This window comes from Eublepharis macularius, chromosome 12 (genome assembly GCF_028583425.1).
Source record: "Eublepharis macularius isolate TG4126 chromosome 12, MPM_Emac_v1.0, whole genome shotgun sequence".
NCBI lineage: Eukaryota > Metazoa > Chordata > Lepidosauria > Squamata > Eublepharidae > Eublepharis > Eublepharis macularius.
In genome coordinates, this window is record NC_072801.1 from 1,309,074 (window position 1) to 1,331,677 (window position 22,604).

The 22,604-nt window shown below is 52.4% G+C and overlaps 1 protein-coding gene across 4 annotated transcripts in view; it reads right to left on the minus strand.

Moving 5' to 3' along the window:
• The window catches only part of TNRC6A (trinucleotide repeat containing adaptor 6A), a 42,988-nt gene that overhangs the window by 15,031 nt on the left and 5,353 nt on the right, over window positions 1–22,604 (minus strand). For all 4 annotated transcript variants that reach the window (XM_054992375.1, XM_054992374.1, XM_054992373.1 and 1 more), the window contains exons 3-11: window positions 18,070–18,160; window positions 11,068–11,089; window positions 8,955–9,326; window positions 6,250–6,297; window positions 2,143–4,650; window positions 1,608–1,772; window positions 1,179–1,360; window positions 704–784; window positions 386–437 (exon numbers count right to left, since the gene is read on the minus strand). In XM_054992375.1, coding sequence (XP_054848350.1) covers window positions 386–437; window positions 704–784; window positions 1,179–1,360; window positions 1,608–1,772; window positions 2,143–4,650; window positions 6,250–6,297; window positions 8,955–9,326; window positions 11,068–11,089; window positions 18,070–18,129 — 3,490 coding nt within the window. In that variant the 5' untranslated portion in view covers window positions 18,130–18,160. The remainder of the gene's footprint in view (window positions 1–385; window positions 438–703; window positions 785–1,178; window positions 1,361–1,607; window positions 1,773–2,142; window positions 4,651–6,249; window positions 6,298–8,954; window positions 9,327–11,067; window positions 11,090–18,069; window positions 18,161–22,604) is intronic.

Sequence of the window (22,604 nt, forward strand, 5' to 3'; positions counted from 1 at the left end):
CAGCAGGCCAGCCCTGGCCGTGCAAAGTCCTCCTTGACTGGGCAACTGCACCGCAGGGCACAACAGGTCCTCTGGCCTACAGGGCAGGTCACTTTTCTCCTGAGCCCATCTGAAGGAGCACACAACACAAAACCTTTGCCGGGCTGGGCTCCAAACTCTTCCGGGGGAGCAGGATGATTGCACAGCAAGTACATCCCAGGAAGAGCTGCTTCAGGCCACAGCACGCTCAGTATTGCTCCTTTCAGTCACCAGCTCCAAGGGGAATGGCAGCGGAAAAAAGAATCCCACTGAGCCACTTGGATAGGGTGTGGGTTAGAAGCTCCCCTGCAAAAAAGGGATTTGCATAACAAATCCGCAGAGGGTTCTCTGTCACTCCCTTTCTCACCTCCAGACACGTCCATCTTATTGCTGTGCATAAGTTCTTCGGGTGATTCTCTCTGCAGGAGACGAGATTTGTGAAGCAAGAACCCAACACAAGGTCAAGACACAGCACTGAGCACACACAACGGACACTCCTCTCCCAGCGTTTTCTTACTCTGCCGCAGAGTGTGACGGAGGGGGGGCCTTTAAAGCTGTAACTCCCTCCCTCCCATCCCCCTAAGCGTGTGAAGAACAAGAGGGACAAGGAAGTGGGGTGGGGTCTGTCTCTGCAAAGAGGCAGAAAGCTAGGCTATTCGGAGTAGAAGACCTGAACAATACTTACAGAAAAGCCGAGATTGGCAAATTGCTTAACAAATGGATTTATCCATGTTTCATCTTGCTTATTTCCATTTTTTATTGTTCCCTAAACCAAGGAAAAAACCCTAAGATAACAAGGTGCAAAGCGTAACAGTTCAATTAAGAAGCCTTTAAAAAACACAGAATTTCAAAAGGCACAGACTAAAAAATGCACAGAATTAAAAAGGAACAGATGCCCGCAGGGACCAGAGCAGTCAACACCACCTACTGGGGACGGGGAGGCAAGTGCTGGCTGGAAAACAAGATCTGCCTCGCACGTTAATTCCATGGGAACTACCATCAAGCCGTTCTCAAAAAGCAGGCAGGGCCCAGGGACACCCAGCTCCTCGAACTCTGCCTGTCTGAGAACACCCAGTATTATTAGGTGCCTGGAAAAGGGTTTATGCAGACGGTCTCCAGCCTCCAGGGGGTTCTGTTTTTCAACCAAACTTAGGACTCACCTTGGAAGGCAATCTCTTTGCATATGGCAGCCAATTCAGAGATGCGCTGGCATCTTGGGATGAGTTGCTGTTCCACATTCCGATCTCAACATCCTCCGTTTCCTCCCAGCTGGTTTGGTGATTCCCCGTCAACGGCATGTCGCCCCCACACCAGCCATCTGGAACTTGCATAGACTTGGGCCCTTAGGCATTCAAATACATTCAGTCATCAACGGAGAACTGTGGATTAAACTCAAAGCATCTGACACACAAACTGTCATCCCATTTTACAGATTGCGAAGCAGCTCAGCCCAGACGGAAGAGGACCCTCCTCAAACCAAGTCCCTCGGCCACTCTGCTTCTCTTCTCATATTAAGCCAAACCCATAGAATGCCGCCAGCTTTCCCACCAGGGTCGTCTTTGCCCCCCAAGCACACGCTTGCCACCTACCAGCTTTATTAGGAGCCGGTTGACTAACAGATACGCTCCCCCAGCTCCCAGCGCTCCCTGCATCACTGATGGACTCTGCCCAGCTTGTACCCGTATCGACAGGCTTGCCCCACGCTGATGTGCCATTGTCTACCATACTGGGTGCAGGAGGGGGCTCTCCCCAACCTTTTGAAAGAGACAGAAGTCAGTAGGAAGGTCCAAGTCTGTACTCAGTTTTCTGGGTTTAAGAGTGGCAAAACAGTTTCGCTTCTGACCAGGCAGAAAGCTTGCATTCTTCTACTGCCACTCCTAGGAGTGAGAAGAGGCCACAGCTATGGCGAGGCTACGGCTCTAAGCAAGCAATGGAAAGAGGCTTCTATCGGTGGAACAAATTTCATTTACAAGCTGGGATGAGAATTCACTCTACAGCGACACCTGCAGCACAGACAACCAACTCCCGCGTACAGAAAAACTGAACAGTCACGTGAGCGGTAAGGGGGGGGGAAGACACCCGCTCCCACCCTCTATATGGACCACACCCCAAAGGAGGGCTTACCAGAGCCACTGCTGCTGTTTTCTGGGCCAGCGCCCAGCTCCGCATGGGAAGGCAATCGCTGCTGAGGGCCATGTGCTTGCTGCTCCAAAGAGTCGCCCCCCCTTGGAGTGTTCTTGTTCCACATATTCACATTCTTGTAGTTGTACCTGCTTGGGTCCCCCCAAGCAGAAGTCCCGTCGTCAATTTCCATTTTACGGCGAATTGATTCAGGGGATGGCTCCTCCCACCCAGTGGGCTCTTCTTCCTTGGCTGGTGCAGGCATCGGCCCACCCAGCCATCCCAGGCCCGGCGTCTTGCTTAGGGTCGGCTGCACCCCCCAGGTCCCAACATCTTGTTGTTTGTTCCAATCAGGTGAGCCCGGTGGCTTCGCTGCCTCCCAGCTCTGAGAGCGATTTGGCTTGGAAGGCTCCCCCCAGCCCTGGCTTTGGCTTAGTTTGGCAGGCTCCCCTCGTCCTGAAGAGGAAGTTGGGTTGGCTCGGCTCCCTCCCCAGTGAGTAGCACCAGGCGTGGACCTGTCACTGTCGCTACTGCCAGAACTGGACTTTTCCACCTCGCTCCAATGATTGCTCCTCAAGTTCTCTCCCCAGCTGTCAACAACTGAGCCCGCCCACCCAGAGTTTGCCTTCTGCCCTTCTCCCCATCCTGGTTTGAACTTCTCTGCATCACTCCAAGGGGATGAGGAGGACTTGTCGTCTTTGCCACCCACCCACGATTGATTGCCTTTGGCCAGTGCAGAAGCAGCTGGTCGCTCCCAGCCCCCCTGGCTGCTGGAGACTTTGGAATCTCCCCATTTTGTTGCAGACTTTGGCTCACCCCAACCTGACCCTGAAAAGCCAGCAGTGCCATTGAGGCTGGGCCTCTCCACGTCTCCTCCTGAGCTACAGCCTTCCCAGGCCTCAGTGCCATTGTCAGCCTTTCTCTGCCCTTGTGGGGACACTGCTGTATCCCAGGAAGCGTTCTGTTTGATTGGCGTCTGTCCCCAGCCAGAGTTAGAAAGGACCCGTGGGTCGAGGCCCGTTCTGTTCACTATGCTTTGGAGTAGCGCATACTGGTCAGCTTTCCTTCTCTCATGACTGGCACCTTCTGCCAACACTCTGTCCTTGGGGCTGCTGGGGTCTGCTTCGCTGCCCCCAGGACTGGCCTTGGCCCATCTGCTGTGCTGCTCCGAGACCAGAGAGTCTGCAGAACTCTGCCCCTCCACACTCACATCCTCCTCCTTGGCAGACTGCCACAAGCCCCTAAACTTCTTAGCGCCCCCACTGCCGTTCTCAGAGGGATGACTGCTTGGCAGTTTGCTCCACTCCCCGTCCGCTAAGCCAGTACTTTGAACAGGGCCACACCAGCCTCTCCTGCTGCCTCCCGAGCCTGCCCCACCCCCGCCCCCCCAAGGCAGGCCGGGGGCGCCGGCTGTCCCTGCTCCCGCCCCTCCCCCCGCTCCTTTATCCGCACGGGTTTCAAAGTTTGTGCCGCTGGCCCTGCTGAGACCAGGCTGCATTGGAGTTGCATTCACAGTGTCGCTGTTGGCTTGGCTGCTGGCGTCTGAGCATTGGTCTCCGGAGTAAGTGGAGCCATAGGTGCCCACCCAGGCAGTGCTGCCCCTTGTTGTTTCGCCATTGCTCAGGTGGGAAATGGAAGGGCTGCTGATGGCCGGCGAGGTCTGGGGCAGAGGCAGAGAGCTCCTGCCACTCACACACCAGGCCCCGGGCCCCGTGTTGCCGCCAGCTGGCTCGTTCACCTGCACAGAGCCAGCGGAGTTTGGTAAACTAGAGGTCATCAAGTTAGTAGTGTGACTATTTGGTCCATTCATTTCTGGGTTAAGGTTCTGAGGTTGCCCGCTCCACGAAATCTTCCTGGTACCATTTTCTGGGGAATCACAGTTGCTCTCCGGGAGGCTTCCCCAGGAGCCAAGGTTAGCGCTCCCGTTGGGATCGCTCGGCCCCTGGCTGCCTTCGGGCCCTTTCAAGGGGGCCCCGCTGCTCTCCAACATGGGCCAGGCACCACGGCTGCCACTAGGATGCAAAGTGCGGGGATTTAATCCTCCACTGGACGAAGGATGGAGGGCGCCCCTAGTGTTCATTCTACCGTTGCTACTTTCCAATATGCCCTTTGAAGCATCCGCAGAAAGGGGACAGGTGCTCGCCGTGGTGCTGGGTGCCACACCCCACGGCCTGCTCATGCTGCCGCTGCTCACGTTATTGCTGTTGTTACCGCTGCCGAACTTGGCTGGAGAGCTACGCCCCATGCTGCCCGGCACACTGCCGATATCCATGCCTGGGCCTCTTGAAGCCATGAGTGTGAGGTTCCTCTCTGACCCGGAGCTCGAGGCAGAGTCAGTGTCCACACATTCCGCAGCCAGCTCCGCGTCACTGCCGGGAATCAAGGGCCATGCCTCCTTATCGGAGCCCTCTACAAGGACTTTATCCCAATTTGTGCTGGAATCACTACTGGAAGAGATGGCTACCCAGTTAGCATTCTCATAATGGGGTCCTAGTGTGCTACGGTTCAGATCTAGAAAGAAAAGGGAAGACAACAGTGTCACTCAGAGAGACAGGCCAGAAGAATGCTAAGAGATTCAGCGCCCCGGGCAAACGCAAAGCAAGACTTACAGGCTGAAAAACAAGGGCCACACCATCTTGTGTGTGTGGGGGGGGGGGGCACACACACTGTACGTTTCTTCACATTCTTAACGAAGGCGCACTGAGGAAGAGGGACTCTGTGTCCCATCAGCCCTTGAGAGTTTACGGCTAGCGTGCTCAGCATTCCTCTGGACACTGCACACAGCACCTGGGCAGCACACTGAAAATCTGGTGCCTCATAGCAGGCAATTCAGATGGAGAGATCAACAGGAAGTACAGACAAGCGGAATACAAAGTGGGTACTACTCTTTAAAAAACAAAACACCCTGACGAAAGTTTGCAAAAGTCTCTCTTGCAGCAGGCAGTGAACCCATTACCTGCTAACAGACTTCTCACCCTTATTCACGGCAAGGATGGGGCATGAACGCAGTACCTCTTCTTAGCAGAGGGTTGACCCTGGCCTGATGGAGCCAGAGGGGCAAGGAACATGCTTATTATAGAAAGCAACAGCTGAGATTCTCAGGGTGGTTCTGTGCACGTGGAGGAGCACGGGGGGGGGGGGGCACAACCTCCCTTTCTTCACCAAACACAAATGCCCTGGGAGAACATTTGACTTTTTCAATGCATCTCAGCAACGGGGCCTGCCCACACCTGGAAGCAAACGGGCGCCGGCCTCCTTCCTGCCTCTTCTGCACACACAGGTTTCGCACATACACCCAGCGGGCAGTATATCCGCCCTGAGCCTGCTGGTGTGGGGAGGGCAGAGCACAAATCGAATAAAATAAATAAATAAATAGCCTCACCCACCCCCATTACTAGCGCAAATAAAAGAGGGGTAGATCCCAGCCTAGCATGGAGGAATCAGGAGTTTATAGAGGGTTCCCTCTCCTGAAGGATGAATCCAGGTTTAATTCTGGTTCAGGCTCTGAGGCTAGGAACAACCCTCAGGCAGGAGATGCCCACATTCAGGTGCCCACCGTCACACAGCCTGGTAGCCCCCCAGACTCCCACCCATCAGGAACTAGCTGAAATTTGCTTGTGACTTCTGAACTGGGCCTTGTTATTTGTGAAGCTGCTGTCAAGGAAAGCTGCTTTAGAAATTCACGGGGGGGGGGGGGGGTCCAAAGCAGTTCTGTGCTGTGGCATGGAGAACAGCTGCCCCAAGTCAGGGTCGAACTGCTTCTCCGCACGGCGTATGGGGGAGCAGAAGAAACAGGAAGGATGCCGGCACCGGTTTGCTTCCAGGTGTGGGCAGGGTCAAACTAGGCCCTGTGCAGAAGGGCAGTCAGCTCTTTGGCTTCTAGCAAACAGTTAACAGTGGAAGAGATTTAGGAAAAATCAAAAGAGAGGAAGAATAGTTTCCAAGGCCCTCTTGATCCCCAGAGAAAATGAAGCTGTGTATTCCAGCAGGAAGTCCTAAACCACAGACCAGGTAACCAAGAAACAAAGAACTGAGTAAGGAGCTGCTAGAACTGGCAAGCTCTGGTTAAAAGCTAGAGATACAAATGAAAGGGAAACATGTTTACATCACCTGATTGGCTGGGAGAGTGGCTGACCAGGTCCCGAATGGGAGGCATGCCTAGAGGAAAAGCAACGAATCACAGAACATTACTGAGGTTGCACCGCCCTCCCCAAGCATCCCTCCCAACTGCCATGCCCACTGACACACCAGAGAGAGATCAGGTCAAAAGCGTTCCCAATCCGTAGGTAGCAGCAGTGATGCGACCCTAAGGATGCTTGGGGCAGAAATCCAGGGAAAGGTTTGGAGAACTAAGGGCCACCGTACCTAGCAGAGAAGGGGCAGGAGATCAGGGAGAACAGGCCCACTCGTACTCAAGAGAGAGCAGCCTTGTTTGGCAGCATGTGGAGAGCCACCTAAGAGGTGTGGTTGCGTTTGCAGCCCTACGTCCTCAAGGAGTGAACCGTTCTTTCAGAAGAATGCCCACACAGCAAACACAGGCATCATCTGTGCCTCCAAAGGGCCAGAGGTCAGGGAGAAAAGGCTGGGCTGTGCCTACAGAAAGCCATGCTCAACTGGCTCTGGCCCTCATCTGCTTGATGGCAACGGAGCCCTCACAGGTGAGCTGCACAACCAGACAGAGCCTAACGCCACAGTTCCCTTCTCCCCTACTAACACTGCAGGACCACCCTTCCTCAGCACTATCATCAAGACTGTCTTTATTCCACCCTTTCATACTATCCAGAAAGCCTCTTCTAACTAGCACAGGTTCTGTGCTGCCTCCCACGTTACTAGGCACATTTGGAATTATGACGAGCAGCAAGGAGTTTCTGCTAGGCCCCCAAATGGGCACTCCCGGCTTCAGGGCATTTTCTTTTCAAACTCTACGTGACTTAAGGCATCTGACCTGCTTACAGATCAGCAGTAGCTGCCTCGCGAGACATGGGCAAGATTCAAAGTTACAGACCCATGCGTGCTGTTTTAGGTTGTCCATGATCTGTTTTTATGATTGTTTTTATGCTGGGCTGTGGCTTTTTTACTGCTAATTTTTAATTAATGTCTTTTAATATTTTGTTTTTTACAATTTTTATTTTGTAAACTGCCTCAGGCAGGTTCACTCCAGCCCACTCCCACCCCCCTGCTTTCAAGGAACGCTCTGTTGCCTGCACAGCTTCTTGCAAAACCGGACTAAGGAAGCAGGAGTCCCCCTTGCTCTAGCGGACGGATGAGGAGCCTGGCTCCTAGAACCAGCCTGAAACAGGGATGCGGATCAGATCACAGTGTACTTTACTTAAGACACGCATATTCTAGTGAGTTGTGTATGAACTTTAATGTAGTTTGTCAACAAGTTGCAGAACAACACAGAAGCTCCTTGTATCTTTGACAACCAATTAAAAGCAGTGGACAGTAATAGAGAAATAGTTCTTTGATTGCTAGAATGGACTAGGGACGATCTGCTCACTTAACTTTTTGTCACCTTCTAATGGTTTATGAAGTTTATCTTGCACTTGCAACATGACATCACTGTTGGGCTTGCTACAATGTCACATGATTGAAAAACTGAAGAATCGGCTAAGCCAAAAACAATCATGTTTTTATATTGTTGTCACACATGAAAGGTTTCAGATGTTTCTATTTATAGCACATGCTAATTAATATAAAAGATGAAACCCAAATAGGAGATTAGGTTTTGATTAAAGAAACTGCATTAAGTACTGGAGGTGAGAAATATATTTGCAGGACTGCTTATTGAAAATTCAATGCATTTCACAGTAGATCTGATTTTAAATCAGTCTTAATTTACTTGAGAGATGTTAAAAGAGTTCAACCTTGTTGCACGTACTTGTTCATTACTTATAGGTTGTATTTTAATAATCCTTTATATTTTAGTATCTTGCTTAACTAAAAAGATTATTTCAATAAAGAATAAACTATTAGCTCTAAAAGAAGTCTCCGTGTGTCTTGATGAAAGAGTTAAAACAAGGAGAACTCATACAAATTATTTGCACCAACTGGTTCTTCAAAGAGATTGCTGTTTTTAGGTCTCATTATCTAAAGTCTTTGCAGCTGTTCAAAGCTGGGATATAAATCTTAGACGCTTTAACGAGGCATGGATAGAACAATCTGTTGCAAGCCCCTTGTCACTGGCCAGGACGCTTGTCGCGGCTGGCACTGGGTTTAGAAGACCACATGGAAGGCCGGGGAGAAAACTGCTGCAGAGGGTGGATAAAGTGGCCGGAAGAACACTGGAGTGACTGACAGCAAGCTCTTTCGAGGAACTGAAAGCACAGACAGGCCAGGCCTTGCACCAAACTTCACAGTGCATCAGTCAAAGGGCTCCAAGATTTCCAGAAATTTTACATCTCTAATCTTGAGGGTATCAATTTGAGCCTTGGGAACCAAACCTCTGACACGGCTGGCACCGCCCACGCGGTCCTCTGCTCTGAAGCTTGGCACGTTTGCACACGTTTGCACACTGAGCAGCCCAGACACCACACTGGTGAAACGGCCTGTGGGACATCCTCCATACCAAACCAGAACAGAACAGTCCTTTGGGCACAAGGAGTCTGAAGCCAACTCTTAGGCCAGCTGGGACCGGAAACACCCGGAAGCTGGTGGGAGGTCTTCAGGCTCTCCGAGGACAGCAACGTCAAGTTCGCACCGAGGCATACAACCCGCTTCCCCACCGGGCCTTCGTGTGAGGAGAAGCTGCTCCACCAGGCTCGACGTTCAACAGACCCCCCCGCCCCTCCTTCCAGGCGCTCTCCCCCCCTCACCTGGTTGTTTCTGGCTGCTACTCCACTCTTCTCCGACAGCAGCTGGCTGCTCGCCTGGAGCTGAACTTCCTCCTGACGGGCTGTTCTGCGGTTTAGATGCCGCCCCCAGATTCACTGCAAGCCCTGGCAGCGGCTGCCCCCGCTTCAAAAGTTGCTTCTGCTCCTGGTGCCGAAATCGGGGTGGTACTTCGCGAGGTGGGTAGCGGGGAGAAGGCTGCTGTGGAGCTTGCTGTGGGTGGCTGCCTGCAGGCCGTCTGGCATTATTGTTGCTATTATTACTGCTGCTGCTGCTGCTGCTGGCTGCTGTGGGAGCGCCGGGGATAGCGGCGATGGGCAGAGAGGGGCTTACAACAGGCTTGGGTGGTTCTGGCACTGCCCTCACCAGAAGACATGGGGAGGAGAGGAGGAGAGAGTGTAAGCTGGCTGGATAGCATATAACCCTTCGTGATAAAAAAAAAAAAGGTGTGGTTTGCCACACAGATTACACGAAACACCCTAAAAAATGGCTACTGCCATCACTCAAGAGTCTCCCCCTTTCCCAGTTGATAACACGGCTGCAATGGAGCGTTTGTGAACTAACTGCTGGGAGAACCTGTCATCATTTGCATGTTAACAGACCATGCTGTTTCAGTAATAGAAAAGAAAGCTCACTTTGCCTAGAAAAACATTTTATAAGAGGCAGGAGACAGAAGGAACTCTGAACTTAGTAGCAAGAAGGGAGCAGAAAAAGAAAGTTACAGGAATGAAGGTCTGGAAGACAGCAGGGAGGCAATAATCTGTGTGTAGGGTTGCCAACCTCCAGGTGGTGGCTGGAGATCTCCCAGAATGACAACTGAGCTCCAAGCCACAAAAATCAATCCCCCTGAAGAAAATGGCTGCTTTGCAGGGTGAACTCTATGGCATTATATCCCACCGAGGTCCCTCCTCTTCCCCAAACCCCACCATCTCTAGGCTCCACCCCCCCAAATCTCCAGGAACTTCCTAACCTGGAGCTGGTAACTCTTGTATGGACTTCATCCAACTAGACCTTCGGCGACAAATCTGCTTACCGGAAGGGCTCTACGGGAGAAGCAGGCTAATCCCTACTGGCGCAGAAAATGTCAACAGCCCAAACAAGTTCTTTTGGCTGCAACAATACAGAGCTGACTGCAGCAAGATGGCTAACAAGGCTGTCTAAACCGGATGGCACAAATTCACGAAGAATGGCTAGAACACCTCAGTGTAGACAGACACGTAGGAGGACCCTGCTTGGCAGAGTCCCAAAAGCAGACAACTGAGCTACGATTTCCAGAGGGGAATGAGCAGACTAGTCACCACTGCTCAGTCAAAACGTTATTATTTGATCGACTTCCATCCTCAAGTCATGGAGCAAGCAAAGCAAGCGAAGACACCTGCATGTGGAGACCAGGGCAGCTCCCTCCTACAGGCCAGAGCCCATGGGCCGCAAGTGGGCTCCATGATCTCAGCGGACTTGAAGCAGATCATGTGTTTTCAAGTCCCTGCCCACCTCTTGGAGAAAGGTTTTAAACATCAGTGACGTTCAAAGCCAAGCTTTCGTGGCAGAGTCTCTCAGGGTTCTAGACTCACAGGCAGTGAAGAGAGCTGCAATATTCAACCAATCTCAGAAGGCTCTTGGGGAGGGGAAGGAAGAAGGATGTGCAGCATCGCTACTGGAGTTTGGAGCTCAGCATCATTCAGGAAAGGGCTGAAAAGCACAGAGTAGGGACCAGGCAGCAGCGGTGTGTGGTTGTTTCTCTTCAGCACATTTCCTTCCTTCCTTCCTTCCTTCCTTCCTTCCTTCCTGGAGCCTTTGCCAGGTTGTTTGCTCATCTGACACTACTTGTCTGGCTAAACTGAGAGAGGCCCAGCATGGAAAAGAGAAAAGGCCAAGGTGAGCAAGGGTGAGCACACTCTTCTTCCTTTGCTCTTTCGGGGCTGCCAATCTTGCCACGCACATCCCCTCTCTGCCTCTGAGACTTGGTCCTGGCTGAATCCAGAAGCTGGAAACGATCAATGCCTTCGCCCTGAGAAACTAGCTGGCAATTCCCCTCCATATTCAAAGGCCTTCACTGCACCACAATAAACTCACGTCAACCGTTGTAAAATAACTTACCTTTGTTTTTCTGTTCAGTGGCCTGAAACAAAAAGTTCATCAACCAGTTAATGACTTCTGGGAACTTTCTTGTCCTATATAAATTATGCTTCTATATAAATTATGTAAATTACTTCTTAAAACAGGTTATTTAAAATATTTACATCTTGCCAGGAGGAGGAGCGGAAAGAGGAAATGACGATGACAATGGCAAACAGAATAATACAATCTTACTATATAATTGAGTAAGTGTATTTCAGACAACTCACTTTATACCCTGCTGCACCACCAGAGGGCGCTGCCATGGAGGGAAGCCTAGGCAAGACAACATGTCCCTCCAGAAAATGTGGCATGGTGGGAAGCCCAGGCCGGGAGCAGGTGGCAATGCCCGCCTCCCGCCTTCACCCAGCTGGTATTAGGAGTGGAGCAGGTGGCAATCCCCTCCCCTACCTTAACCCAGCTGGTATTAGGAGTGGATTGGATGGCAATGCCCATCCCCCACCTTAACCCAGCTGGTATTAGGAGCAGAGCAGGTGGAATTTCCTCTCCCACCTTTACACAGCTGTTACTAGGAGTAGAGAAGGTGGCATGCCACCTCCAACCTTAATCCAACTAGTATTAGGAACAGAGCACTTGGCAATGCCCACCCCCCTTCATCCAGCTGGGATCAGAAGCAGAGCAGGTAGCTTTGCCCACCCACTGCCTTAACCCTCAGGTATTAGAAGCACAGCAGGTGGCAATGCCCATCCCCCTTCAGCCAGCTGGGATCAGTAGCAGAGCAGGTGAGAATGCCTGCACCCCACCTTAACCCAGCTGGTATTAGGAGTGGAGAAGGTGGCAATGCCCCCCCTTCAGCCACCTGGAATCTGGAGCAGAGCAGGTGGCAATGTCCACCCCCCAACCTTAACCCAGCTGGTATAAGGATCAGAGCAGGTGGCATTACCCTCTCCCTACCTTAACCGCAGCTGGTATTAGGAGCGGAGCAGGTGGCAATGTCCACCCCCTGGCTTAACCAACCTGGTATTAGGAGCAAAGTAGGTGGAAATTCCCATTCCCCCCCTTCAGCCAGCTGGAATCAGGAGTGGAGTATGTGGCAATGCCTGCCGCCCCACTTCAGCCACCTGGAATCCAATGCCCACCTTGCGCCTTCACCTGGCTAGGATTAGGCACGGAGCAGGAGACAATGACCTTCCTCCCTTCACCCAGCCGGGATAAGGAGCAGAGCAGGAGGCAATGCCTGCCCTCTTCAACCTACTGGAATAAGCCACTGAGCAGGTGGCAATGCCCACCCTGTCTTCACCCTGCCAAAGTCAGGAGCCAAGCATGCAGCAATACTTGCCCCCCCCCACCTTCAACCTGCCAGAATCAGGAGCAGAGCAGGAGGCAATGCCTGCACCCCCTTTACCCAGCTGGGATCAGGACCAGAGCAGGCAGTAAAGCCCACCGCCCACTTTCACCTGTCAGGATGAGGCACGGAGCAGGAGGCATTGCCTGTTCCTCTCTTCACCCAGCCGTAGCCAGGCACAGAACAGGAGGCAATGTCCACCCCTTTACCCGGCATGTGTCAGGCATGGAGCAGCTATCTAAACCCACCACCCCTTCACACAGCCAAGATCAGGCATGGAGTAGATGGCAACGCCCACCCCCTCCTTCACCAGCTAGAATCAGTGACGGAGGAGGAGCGAATGCCTGCCGGCCCTCCCCTTTCTAGAGCCCGTTGTATTTTCCCCCCACAACGGGCTTTGTTGCTAGTTCAATGATGATACAAAACAATGGCAGCAGGTAACAGAATACAAGCAGAAACAAACAGCACAGAATTTAAACACCATAACAAGATCATTTAGATTTCACAGAAACTACAAAAGATTCCCATTCCACCCTCACCAACAGCAGATCAGGCCCACAAATATTAAAACGCAAGATTCAGCAAGGTAACAGTAGCAACAAAATAGTATCAGCAACTCAGAATCACAGAGCTGCCCCGTGCAGACACAGCCTATATATCAACACAGTATATAGTGGGACATCCTGCGATTTGGATGTTCTGCCTTTTTCGATACACCCCTAGATTGCGTTCACCTTTTTTGCTGCTGCATCACACTGACTGCTCATATTTAGCTTCCTATCCACCAGTATCCCAAGATCCTGTTCACTCTCACTGCTACCCAGAAGTGTATCCCTCATCCAGTATGTATGCTTTCTCTTTCTGTTACCCAGGTGCAGAACCCAGCACTTATCGATGTTAAATTGCATCTTATTCAAAGCTGCCCATTTCTGCGTGTTCAGATCTTGTTGAATTCTATCTTATCTTCAATGGTGTTTGCTACTCCTCCCAGTTTGGGGTCATCTGCAAATTTAATGAGAAATTCCTTCACACCCTTGTCTAGATCATTTCTAAAAATACTGAAAAGCACTGGGCCCAGAACCGAGCCCTGCGACTAAAAGTATCTCTGTGTGGCATCTAAATAAGAGAGAGGACACAATCATGGCGTCACCCCAGAAAAGACCCTCCCCCCAATCCCAAGTGCAGGGGTTGAAAGTGCTCAGGGAGCCGACTACGAATTATGATGATGTATCCTGAACTTACACTGGCATAACACTCCCTACAACGGTGCCCAGCTGTGGCACTGCTCCGACCTGGCCATCCATCAATGCCCAGCCACCGGGGCCATAAGTGTGGCGCAAGTCCCGGAGCCAGCGCCCAGGGGAGCTGTGAAAAACAGCAACACAGCCCATCGGTACGCATTGCACAGGAAAACTCGTCCCCCTCCTCTCACCTGGTCCCACCCAACAAGCCTAGTCGAGCATAGGAGGCCAGCTACCGCCAATCCCCCCTGCACCCCTGCGGCAGACAAGCCCCCTCCCAGGCAGCCAATCTGCACCCTGGGCACCCCACACAACTTCCAGCTGGAGCAGCCATGACCCAAGGTAAGTAGGGAGGTGGACAGAGGCTCTGTCTGAGAGCCCCATGCTATGGGGACTTGGAGCTCAAGGAGTGAGAGAGTGCTTGCAGTAGCGGGGCAAGAATGTAATGGAGGAGCGTAGTGAAATGTAGGGAGTATTTTGCACTCAGCAGGGGGGGAGAGCTAAGTCCAGAATGCCTGACTAACAACTACCACCCAAGTTCCCTTGCAGGTTTAGCCAACTCATGAGTTCTGGCTCGGGGAGGGCCAAGGGCACACTGTCAGGTAAGAAGGAGCTGGGGGGGGGGGGCGGGCTGCCCCAGCTTGCTCAGTCACACGAGCCTCTCCTCTCCCACCCACTCCCCAAGCGTCAGCCTCTATGGTTGAGGCTCACTGCCGGGGGAGGTGGGGGGGGGGAGATGTGGCCTCTGCCAGTGACTTGGTACTGCCGACACCTGCCACGGAGGCAGGAGCCTAGAGAGCTGCCCTCCAACACAGCTGTAGGGGGGGGGCCTCCAGTAGCCCATGTCGGGGTCCTGTTCAGATTTCCTACGCCGGGCTCCCCTCTGAGCAGAGGAGAGAGTGCAGCTGCAAGTCAGGGTGCCTGGGTGCTTGCTCTCATAACCCCCCTGAGACGGTGGGCGCACAACCCCACGACTGTCTCCTTCACAGGAGGACTTTCCTGACAGAGGGGCATGCCTCTTCTGGTTGCTGGCAGCACCTGTGATGATGGCGCTACCACCTCCGGCTGTGGACCCCCTCCTAGCATGTGGCAGACCCCTTCATGGCCTGCACAAGGCCAGGCCCCTCACCAGGGAGTCTGTTCCCCTTTCAGGCCAGCTTGAACCCTTCAGGGAGACCGAGCAGCACAGTTGTTCAGCTCCTGGTAATCCTTCCCCGCTGCTATCTGAGCCAGCCCCAGGAGCAGTTCCCCAGGCAGCCCGCCCGTCAACCCCGGTTCAGGGAAAGCAGCAGGGTACTTCCCCGCCTGGCCCCAACTGCTGTGCCGACAGGCACAGATCCCTTCCTGGGCAACGGGAGTTGGCGACACACATCCTGACAACTCTCTCCACTTCTGGCTGCTCAGTAAAGTCTTGTGCTGAACAGCAACGCCCTCCCTGTCTGCTTGCTTGCCTGTGCCTGACAGTGGCTCCCTCTCCACTTCCCCACAGGGATGCCCTTTCACACTTTCTAAAATTTTATTCAATTAATATCCCGCTCCCCCTGAAAGCAGGCTCAGAGCAGGTCACAAAATGTAATAAATACAGTAAAAACATTAAACAAATCCGTGGGGCAGAGCGGCCAGCTACCAGATGAAAACAGTATGGGGGGACAACACTTCCCCCCTTGGCAGGAGGCTGGTTTGGTGGCCTGCCCGCTGCAACCCCCATATGCCTGGCAGAACATCTCTGTCTTGCAGGCCTGGCAGGAAGATAATAAATCCGACTGGGGCCGAGTTTCCACAGACAGAGACTTCCACCAGGTTGGTGCCAGGGCTGAAAAAAGCCTGGCCCTGGCTGAGGCAAGGTGAACCTCCCTCGGGCCAGGGGCCACCAGTAGATGTTGGACTGCCAAACGGAGCAGCCTCTGGGGAACACATGGTGAGGGGTGGTCGCATAGGTACCCCACCTGGATCTGAGCTGGTACAGATGGGGTGGCCCTGAAGAGGCTCCAGGTGCCTCAGTGACTTGGCATCGCTCTGCTGCCAAAAGGAGCGGGTGTCCAGTGGCACCTTGGAGGCTCCAGCCCTGCCCTGTATTGGGGTGGGACTTGGAATGCTGCCCATGTGTGTCTGGGGTGGGCACCACGGAGGACTCTCATTCTCTGGCAGACGGGGCTGCTGGATCCTGACCTGGCTTGTCCGATACGACCGCTGCAGGCGGGGAGCAAGCTTGATGCTCGGGGAGGGGTGTGGGGAGCGATGTCTGGGGACTCCTGGGGCTCTTCCCCCACGAGGCCAGACCACCCTCACTTTTGCTCTCTGCAGAGGCAGGGGTGGACTCCTCCTCTGGTCCCGCAGGCCATCGCTCCTCTCTGGAGGGCGTCACCCCAAGACCAGGGATGGCTCTCCGGGTCCACCCCACGTTCTCCTCGCATCTTTGTGATGCAGTGATGAGTTTCAGTGGAGCCACCACAAGTATCAGTGATAGGCCGTTTGTTGCTCCTGTCACATCCAATGCACCGTCCAGCCTCTCCCAGGGGTTCTTATGGGCATTCCTGTCATTCATTTCAGAGCCCGCCCCCTGCTTGCCTCTAAGGAGCTGCGCCTCTCGGGGATTCGAGGGGGCTGATCCTGAGTGCCAGGGGCAGCGAGTGAGACCCTTGCTGGGTCCCCCCACCTTTCTGGTCTTACTTTTCAAGGAGGAGGTCTTGGAGTTTTGCAAGCGAGTGGAGTCTGTAAGTGAGCAGTGCTTCAGCCACCAGCCTGGCTCTTGTTGGAAATGGGGGGTGGGCAGGTGACCTGTCTGCACCTTCGGTGCCTCCCACACAAGGGGCAGGGCTCCTCTGTTGGGATGCAGCAGGCCTGATTGTGGGGGTCTTTGTGCCCTGTGCTCCCACTCTCTGGGGGGGGTGGGGGAGTGGCATTGGCAGCTAGCGACGGGGAAACGCCTTTCCCTGCCACTCACGGCACTACCAACGGCAGCTGCCCTCCAATCAGTGGATTCTGCCTGTGTTGCCCAGGCAACTATGGAACGTTCTCTCCTGGCCGCGCCTTGCCGAGCTTGGCTTATTGGCGCAGCTCTCCCGCAGAATTCCTTAAGGAACGGACTAGCCGTGTCATACTTACGTGTGCACAAGCACAGCAGGGCCCGGCGGCCCTGAGGACTGTGCTGTAAAACTCTCAAAGCAAGGTTGTAAGGCTAAAGAGGAGAACTTTTTGTAATTTAAAAATAATAAATCTGCTAGTCCTTCAGTTACAGTAATGAACTGTCTTGTTAAGAACAATCCTGAACTTTTGGTACTATGCCCAACCAGCAGCTGAACCTTACACGGGTTTTGAAACCACAGGAGAATACATAGATTAACATGCATACAATGATTAAAATCATGAATACGTGACACTAGCAGAATCTGCAGCCCCTGCAGCATTTCAGATGGAAAGACATGGATGTCTTTTTGGCTTGCCAGCTGCCAAGGAGTCCCGCATGGCACCAACTCTCAATTGGCTGGCCGTCCCAAGCCAAGCCATTCAAACTACAGGGAAAGGGGACTTCAGCTTTCAAGGTAGTTTCAGGTGCATAACCATGTTGGTCTGTAGTAGAAGAGCAAAATTCAGGTCCCACAGCATCTCAAAAATCTGGTTGGTCTTTAAGGTGCTACTGGATCCGAATCTGACGTGGCTTTCAAGGTAACATCTCTGCCTTTACAGAGCAAAGAGGCAGCATCAGAAGACCTCTCCCCATCCACAGAAGAAAGGTTCTCAAACCTGAAAGTGGGGGGGGGGGTGTACAGCCAACCAGGAAGTCACATTCTGCCAGCAAGAGCCAGGGAGTTTTGCACTGACCACTCAGCCGCCAGAGGGCTGCAGGTAATGCAGCCAGCCAGCTTCACGGGCTTGCCCTCCAAGCCCCCTCTCCCCACACCCCCGTCAAGCAGATGAACAGCGATTCCCACTGAACAAGCCACAAACTGAGGGGAAAGAGCAAGCCTTCCCTAGAGCCAAGCAAAGCTGCGACTCTGCCTTGGCACTTTCTCCAGGGAATCACGACGATCCAGAAGATCAAGTGCAGAACACAGGCATGTTTTTTACAGCTGCAACCCAAGTGGCTTCAGAGAAAACCAACCTCCTTCATGAATCTCTGGAACCGCTAGCTTGGTTGTGGCCTGCCCACAGCCACCCACCTGACGCAGAAGGAACCTGCCAAGTTCCTGACGCCAGATGCCAGCTGTCCTTTTGACCCAAGCCTTCACGTTGGCTTGGGACTCAGCACTGTGCTTCAGTCCACGTTTGGTTCTGACTGCATGCCCTGCTCAAGACTGCTCCGCTCCCTGGCAGCCTTCATGCTGCTCGCTCTTTTCTGCTTGGGCTTAGGGTCTGCTGAGTGCTGCTGTTTTAACTATCCTCAGGCTGCATCGGTTGTGATGCCCAGGATCTACTGCCAAGAAACAAACTGCTCACCTTCTTTTGAGCAGCTTCTCTCTTCTTCTTGTCCTCTTTCCTCTTTTTCCTTTCTTCCATCAACTGTTCTTCCTCCTCTTGCACTAATTCCCTGAGACAGAAAGGGCTGCTGTTAGATCTAAGGTGTGTTCTAGACATACTTCAGAGTAGCCAATACATTTTCCATTTGACACAGATCTGTCTTTTGATAGTATACACAAAACCCAGTTGGTCTTACTGGATCAACTTTTCAAAAGCACACAGTACTGATACCAATTCTGCTGTGCAAAATCAAGGGAGAAATAGTTCAAAGAATGCCCATTTTTAACCACACTGCTGGCAAGCCTCCTCCTACCCAAGCCCATCTATGACTTTTTAAACTTCCTTCACTCACAGGAGCAGAACCTCACCACCAGCACATTTTCCTCCAGCAAGGGCAAATTAAGGACAACCCCTTTGCCTTTATCATCTGGAATTCACAGGCTATACATGCTTTGCAGGATGGAGTCAAACAAGCCAATGCCACCCGCTCTACTGTATTAGTTCTGCCCAAAGGACTGACGTGTCCTGTTAGCTACTCCAAAGCATTCAGAGGTCCTGATTAGGGTTAAAATAAGGACAGCAATAATTAAGACCTCCTAGGCTTGCTTGCAGGAATAGACATTTTTGTTAAAGCGTCACCTGCCTGCACAAGCACCACCTATGGTTGGGGGTCAGAGGCAGGACAAGCAGCTTGCCATATGGACCCACAGAGGAACCATCTCTTCTGACTGCCTCCTCCAGGGTCTGGAGCAGAGAAAAGTCCTCTCCAAAACCAGCAGCTCTGACCATGACCTTGGAGCCACAGTCCACCCTAGGAGCTTCTGTGATCACACAGGCTGACCCTCCCATGCCTCCTCCTATCCATTAGCCTCATCAATGCTCTTTCTTTGGATCAACAAGTCCTTGCAACACACACCGCATGGGAAACTCTCTGACAACAGGAAACTTTGCCCCAACTTAAAAAAAAAAAAAAGAAGCAGTCCCAGAAGGCAAAAAAAAACCATTCCTGAGCACTGTCCCAGGAGGGGAGGGGCAACCTGATCCTTTCCCTTCCAGCCATTTTCCTGCTCAAAGTCACAGCACCCCTTCCCAGTGTCCTTGAGAAGAAAAGCGGCCAGGACAAAGCAGCCATCCTGAGCAGAAATGGCTGGAAGTGGCTGGAAAGTATAGGATTAAGGGCACCCACCCAGCTTTAAAAAAAAAAATCCAGGGTATCTCACATGACTTTGTGCAACAGCACGAAATACAATCCTAAAAGCAACCCCGCCCCCCTGACTCCAGGGCCTTAACAGCTATTGGGTCTTCCTCAAGGAAGGTCATCTGTACTGCCCAGTCTAGGTCTGTTGGGCTGACCTTCCAGCAGTAGCTCAGGGTGAGATCAGAGGACTCTTATGTAAGACCCTGCGCCCCAGGAGCTGCTTTCACTATGCAAAATGAACAGAAAGCAGGCCTCGCAGTGACTGGCTTTAATTAAGAGCTGCAACAGATATTAACTGCAGGCAGCTTTGGTATACCCCTGCCCCTACTGAAAAGCGGGAAGGAAATCAGCAGGGCCCACAAGATGGCACGCCAAGCGCTGCTCTCCGCCTGTGAGAGGCCCCTGGAGCTCTTGGCTGACTGGCCTCATTGCATGCCACTTAAGCGCTTGCTCATTCATCACATCCTCGTGCAATCAAGAGGGCAGCTATAGAGACAAGAATAACTTTAGACCTCCCCCCTCCCCAAGTTCCTCACAAATCTTGTGCCTTTTCTGAGGCATGAGATTTAACAAGGCAGACCCCCCCCCCGCCCCGCCCTGCAAGAAAAAACATTTTTTTCTAAGCAGGCCATATTTGCATTCTCAGTGCAGGCCTCACAGGGCTGAAAGTCCAAAATCAGCCTGGCTCAAACCCCAGAACTCTCCCATAGACAGGAGCCTTGGTTAAGCCAGGGACAGGGCCACACCTTGGGCTGGGCCCACCTCCTGACCTCAAAGAAGCCGAATCTGAGGAGAGTGGGCACCACTCTGACCCTGCTGAAGGACCCAAAATGCCCCTTAGCAGCAGCAGCTACCCCCCCCCCACACACACTAAGACAACTTCCTGCAAGCCACGGCGACCCCTGTCCAAATACCCTCTCCCTCCCACAGCTCAGGGTAATGCACCAGGAGTTATTCCTTTTTCTTTAAAAAATTCACTTACATGACAATTCCTCCCTTTCTATCACTGCCAAAGGGGATCAGAAGGAGCTGGGCTACAGCAGGCCACCTTTTATCAACACTGGACAGAAAGGTGTATGCAGAGAGCCAGCTTGGTATAGTAATTAAGACTGGTGGGACTCTAATCTGGACACCCGGTTTGATTCCCCACTCTTCCGCTTGAAGCCAGCTGGGTGACCTTGGGCTAGTCACAGCTGTCTCAGAGCTCTCTCAGCCCCACCCACCTCACAGGGGGATTGTTGTGGTTAAGGGGGGCGGGGGAGCATTGCTGTGGCATTGCAGGCGCAAAAAGCAACACAGATGAACCAAAAAAAAAAAAAAAAACCCTGATGCTGCCTCAGACAGAGCCAGCTCAAGACTTCAGTGTTTTACATTATATCCTGAAGAAACATGAAACAACTATACTAAGAAGAGATGAGGGGAAACAGATTCCGGGCCCAGCCAGAACCTCTCAGAACAGGCTGGCCATGTCTCCGTCAAGCAAAGTGTCCTCCCTGCTCTCCCACTCATCCCGTTCAAAAATGCCACCATCTGTGAAATGTTTCCCAATCCTGTTCCTATGCAAAAAGTAATGTTTGGGAGCCAGGGAGGAAAAACAAAGATTTTATCTATTTATTTCAGATTTCTATTCTGCCCTCCCCGCGAGCAGGCTCAGGGTGGATAACAACATATTAAAAATAGAATTAAAAAATTCATGTACATTAAAAACAACACATTTAAAACAGGATGGTGGACAGCCTTCACAGAGAGGGTTAAGATTTATACACCCCTTTTTTCCAGGCCGGCGGAGGCCCAGCCTCAGCCTTATGCCTGGCGGAACAACTCTGTCTTGCAGGCCCGGCGAAAAGATAGTAGGTCCTGCTGGGCCCTGATTTCAGCAGACAGAGCGTTCCACCAGGTGGGAGCCAGGACCGAAAAGGCCCTGGCTCTAGTTGAGGCTAGGCGGGCCTCCTTGGGGCCAGGGGCCACCAACAGCTGTTTGTCCCCTGATCAGTGTGTCCTCCGGGGAATATATGGGGAGAGACGGTCCCAGTCCGCACAGGGCCTTATAGGTCAATACCAGAACCTTGAATCTGATCCGGTACTCCACTGGCAACCAATACAGCTCGGTGTTATATGTGCCTTATTTGGCACTCCTGTAATAACACGGGCCGCTGCATTTTGTACCAGCTGTAATCCCCGGGTCTGGCTCAAGGGCAGCCCCACAAAGAACAAGTTACAGTAATCTAGCCTAGAAATGACCGTTGCTTGGATCATTTGGATCCCCCGTGGCTCAAGTACAGGAACTCCGTCTTCGTCGGTTTCGGTTTCAGCCGACTCTGCCTCAACCAACCAGTCACGGCTGCAAACGCATGTTCCAGGACATCTGGGGCTGAGCCGGGCCAGCCGTCCATCATCAGATACAACTGGGTGCCATCTGCATATTGATGACACCCAAGTCCGAAACTTCGCACCAACTGGGGAAGGGGGCGCATACAGATGTTAAACAATAATGGAGAGAGTACTGCTCCCTGTGGGACCCCGCACACCAAAGGGTGGCGGGATGACAATTTCTCCCCAAGCGATTCCCTCCCCTCCGGAAATTGCAGGAAACAATGAAATATATGCAATAATTTTCTTAATATAGCAAGAACATAGAACACAATGACATATAATTCAACACATAAAATTGTACTCAAAATATTTTAAATGTATCAGAATCCAAACATACAAATACCTTAGTTTTATTCCAACAATAATCCAAAATCTAATCCGGGCATGTTTCCTTGAGCAGATGAACTTTTGGCGGCGGCGGTGGCGGCAGGGGGATAGGGAACAACAGGTTTGAAAACCAAACTCACCCAACAAAAAGGAGGTTTCATTCCTAGGAACAGCCTGCTTTCTACAGCCAGCACTACATAGTTCCAGAAACGCGCCCAGGCGACAGACCTCCCCAAGGCGGCCCAGAAGAGTCCTCCCCCTCGCACGGCTGGGGGCCTGGCCACAGCACCCTCCTACTCCCACTGGTCAGAACGGCTGGATTTTTGTCTCCTATAGATACTCACAAGTGCTTGGAGGGAACACAGACAGGGCAGCTGAATCTTGCCTTCTAAAAAACCTATACAAAACAGAAGGCATTCCAGAAGGAACAGTTCCAATTTTTCCACTGGAAAAAAGTTCAAAAAAGCATAAGGGAAACAAAACTGCTTTTCTCCCAGTTTTCCCTGGCCTCTGCATCTTTCCTCACCCTCGCCTCTCTCCAAGCTGCCTGAAACCTAAGTTCTGGTAAGGAGGAGGAGGTCAGCCCCAGGGCTGGCACTCCCCCAGCCTCACAGCA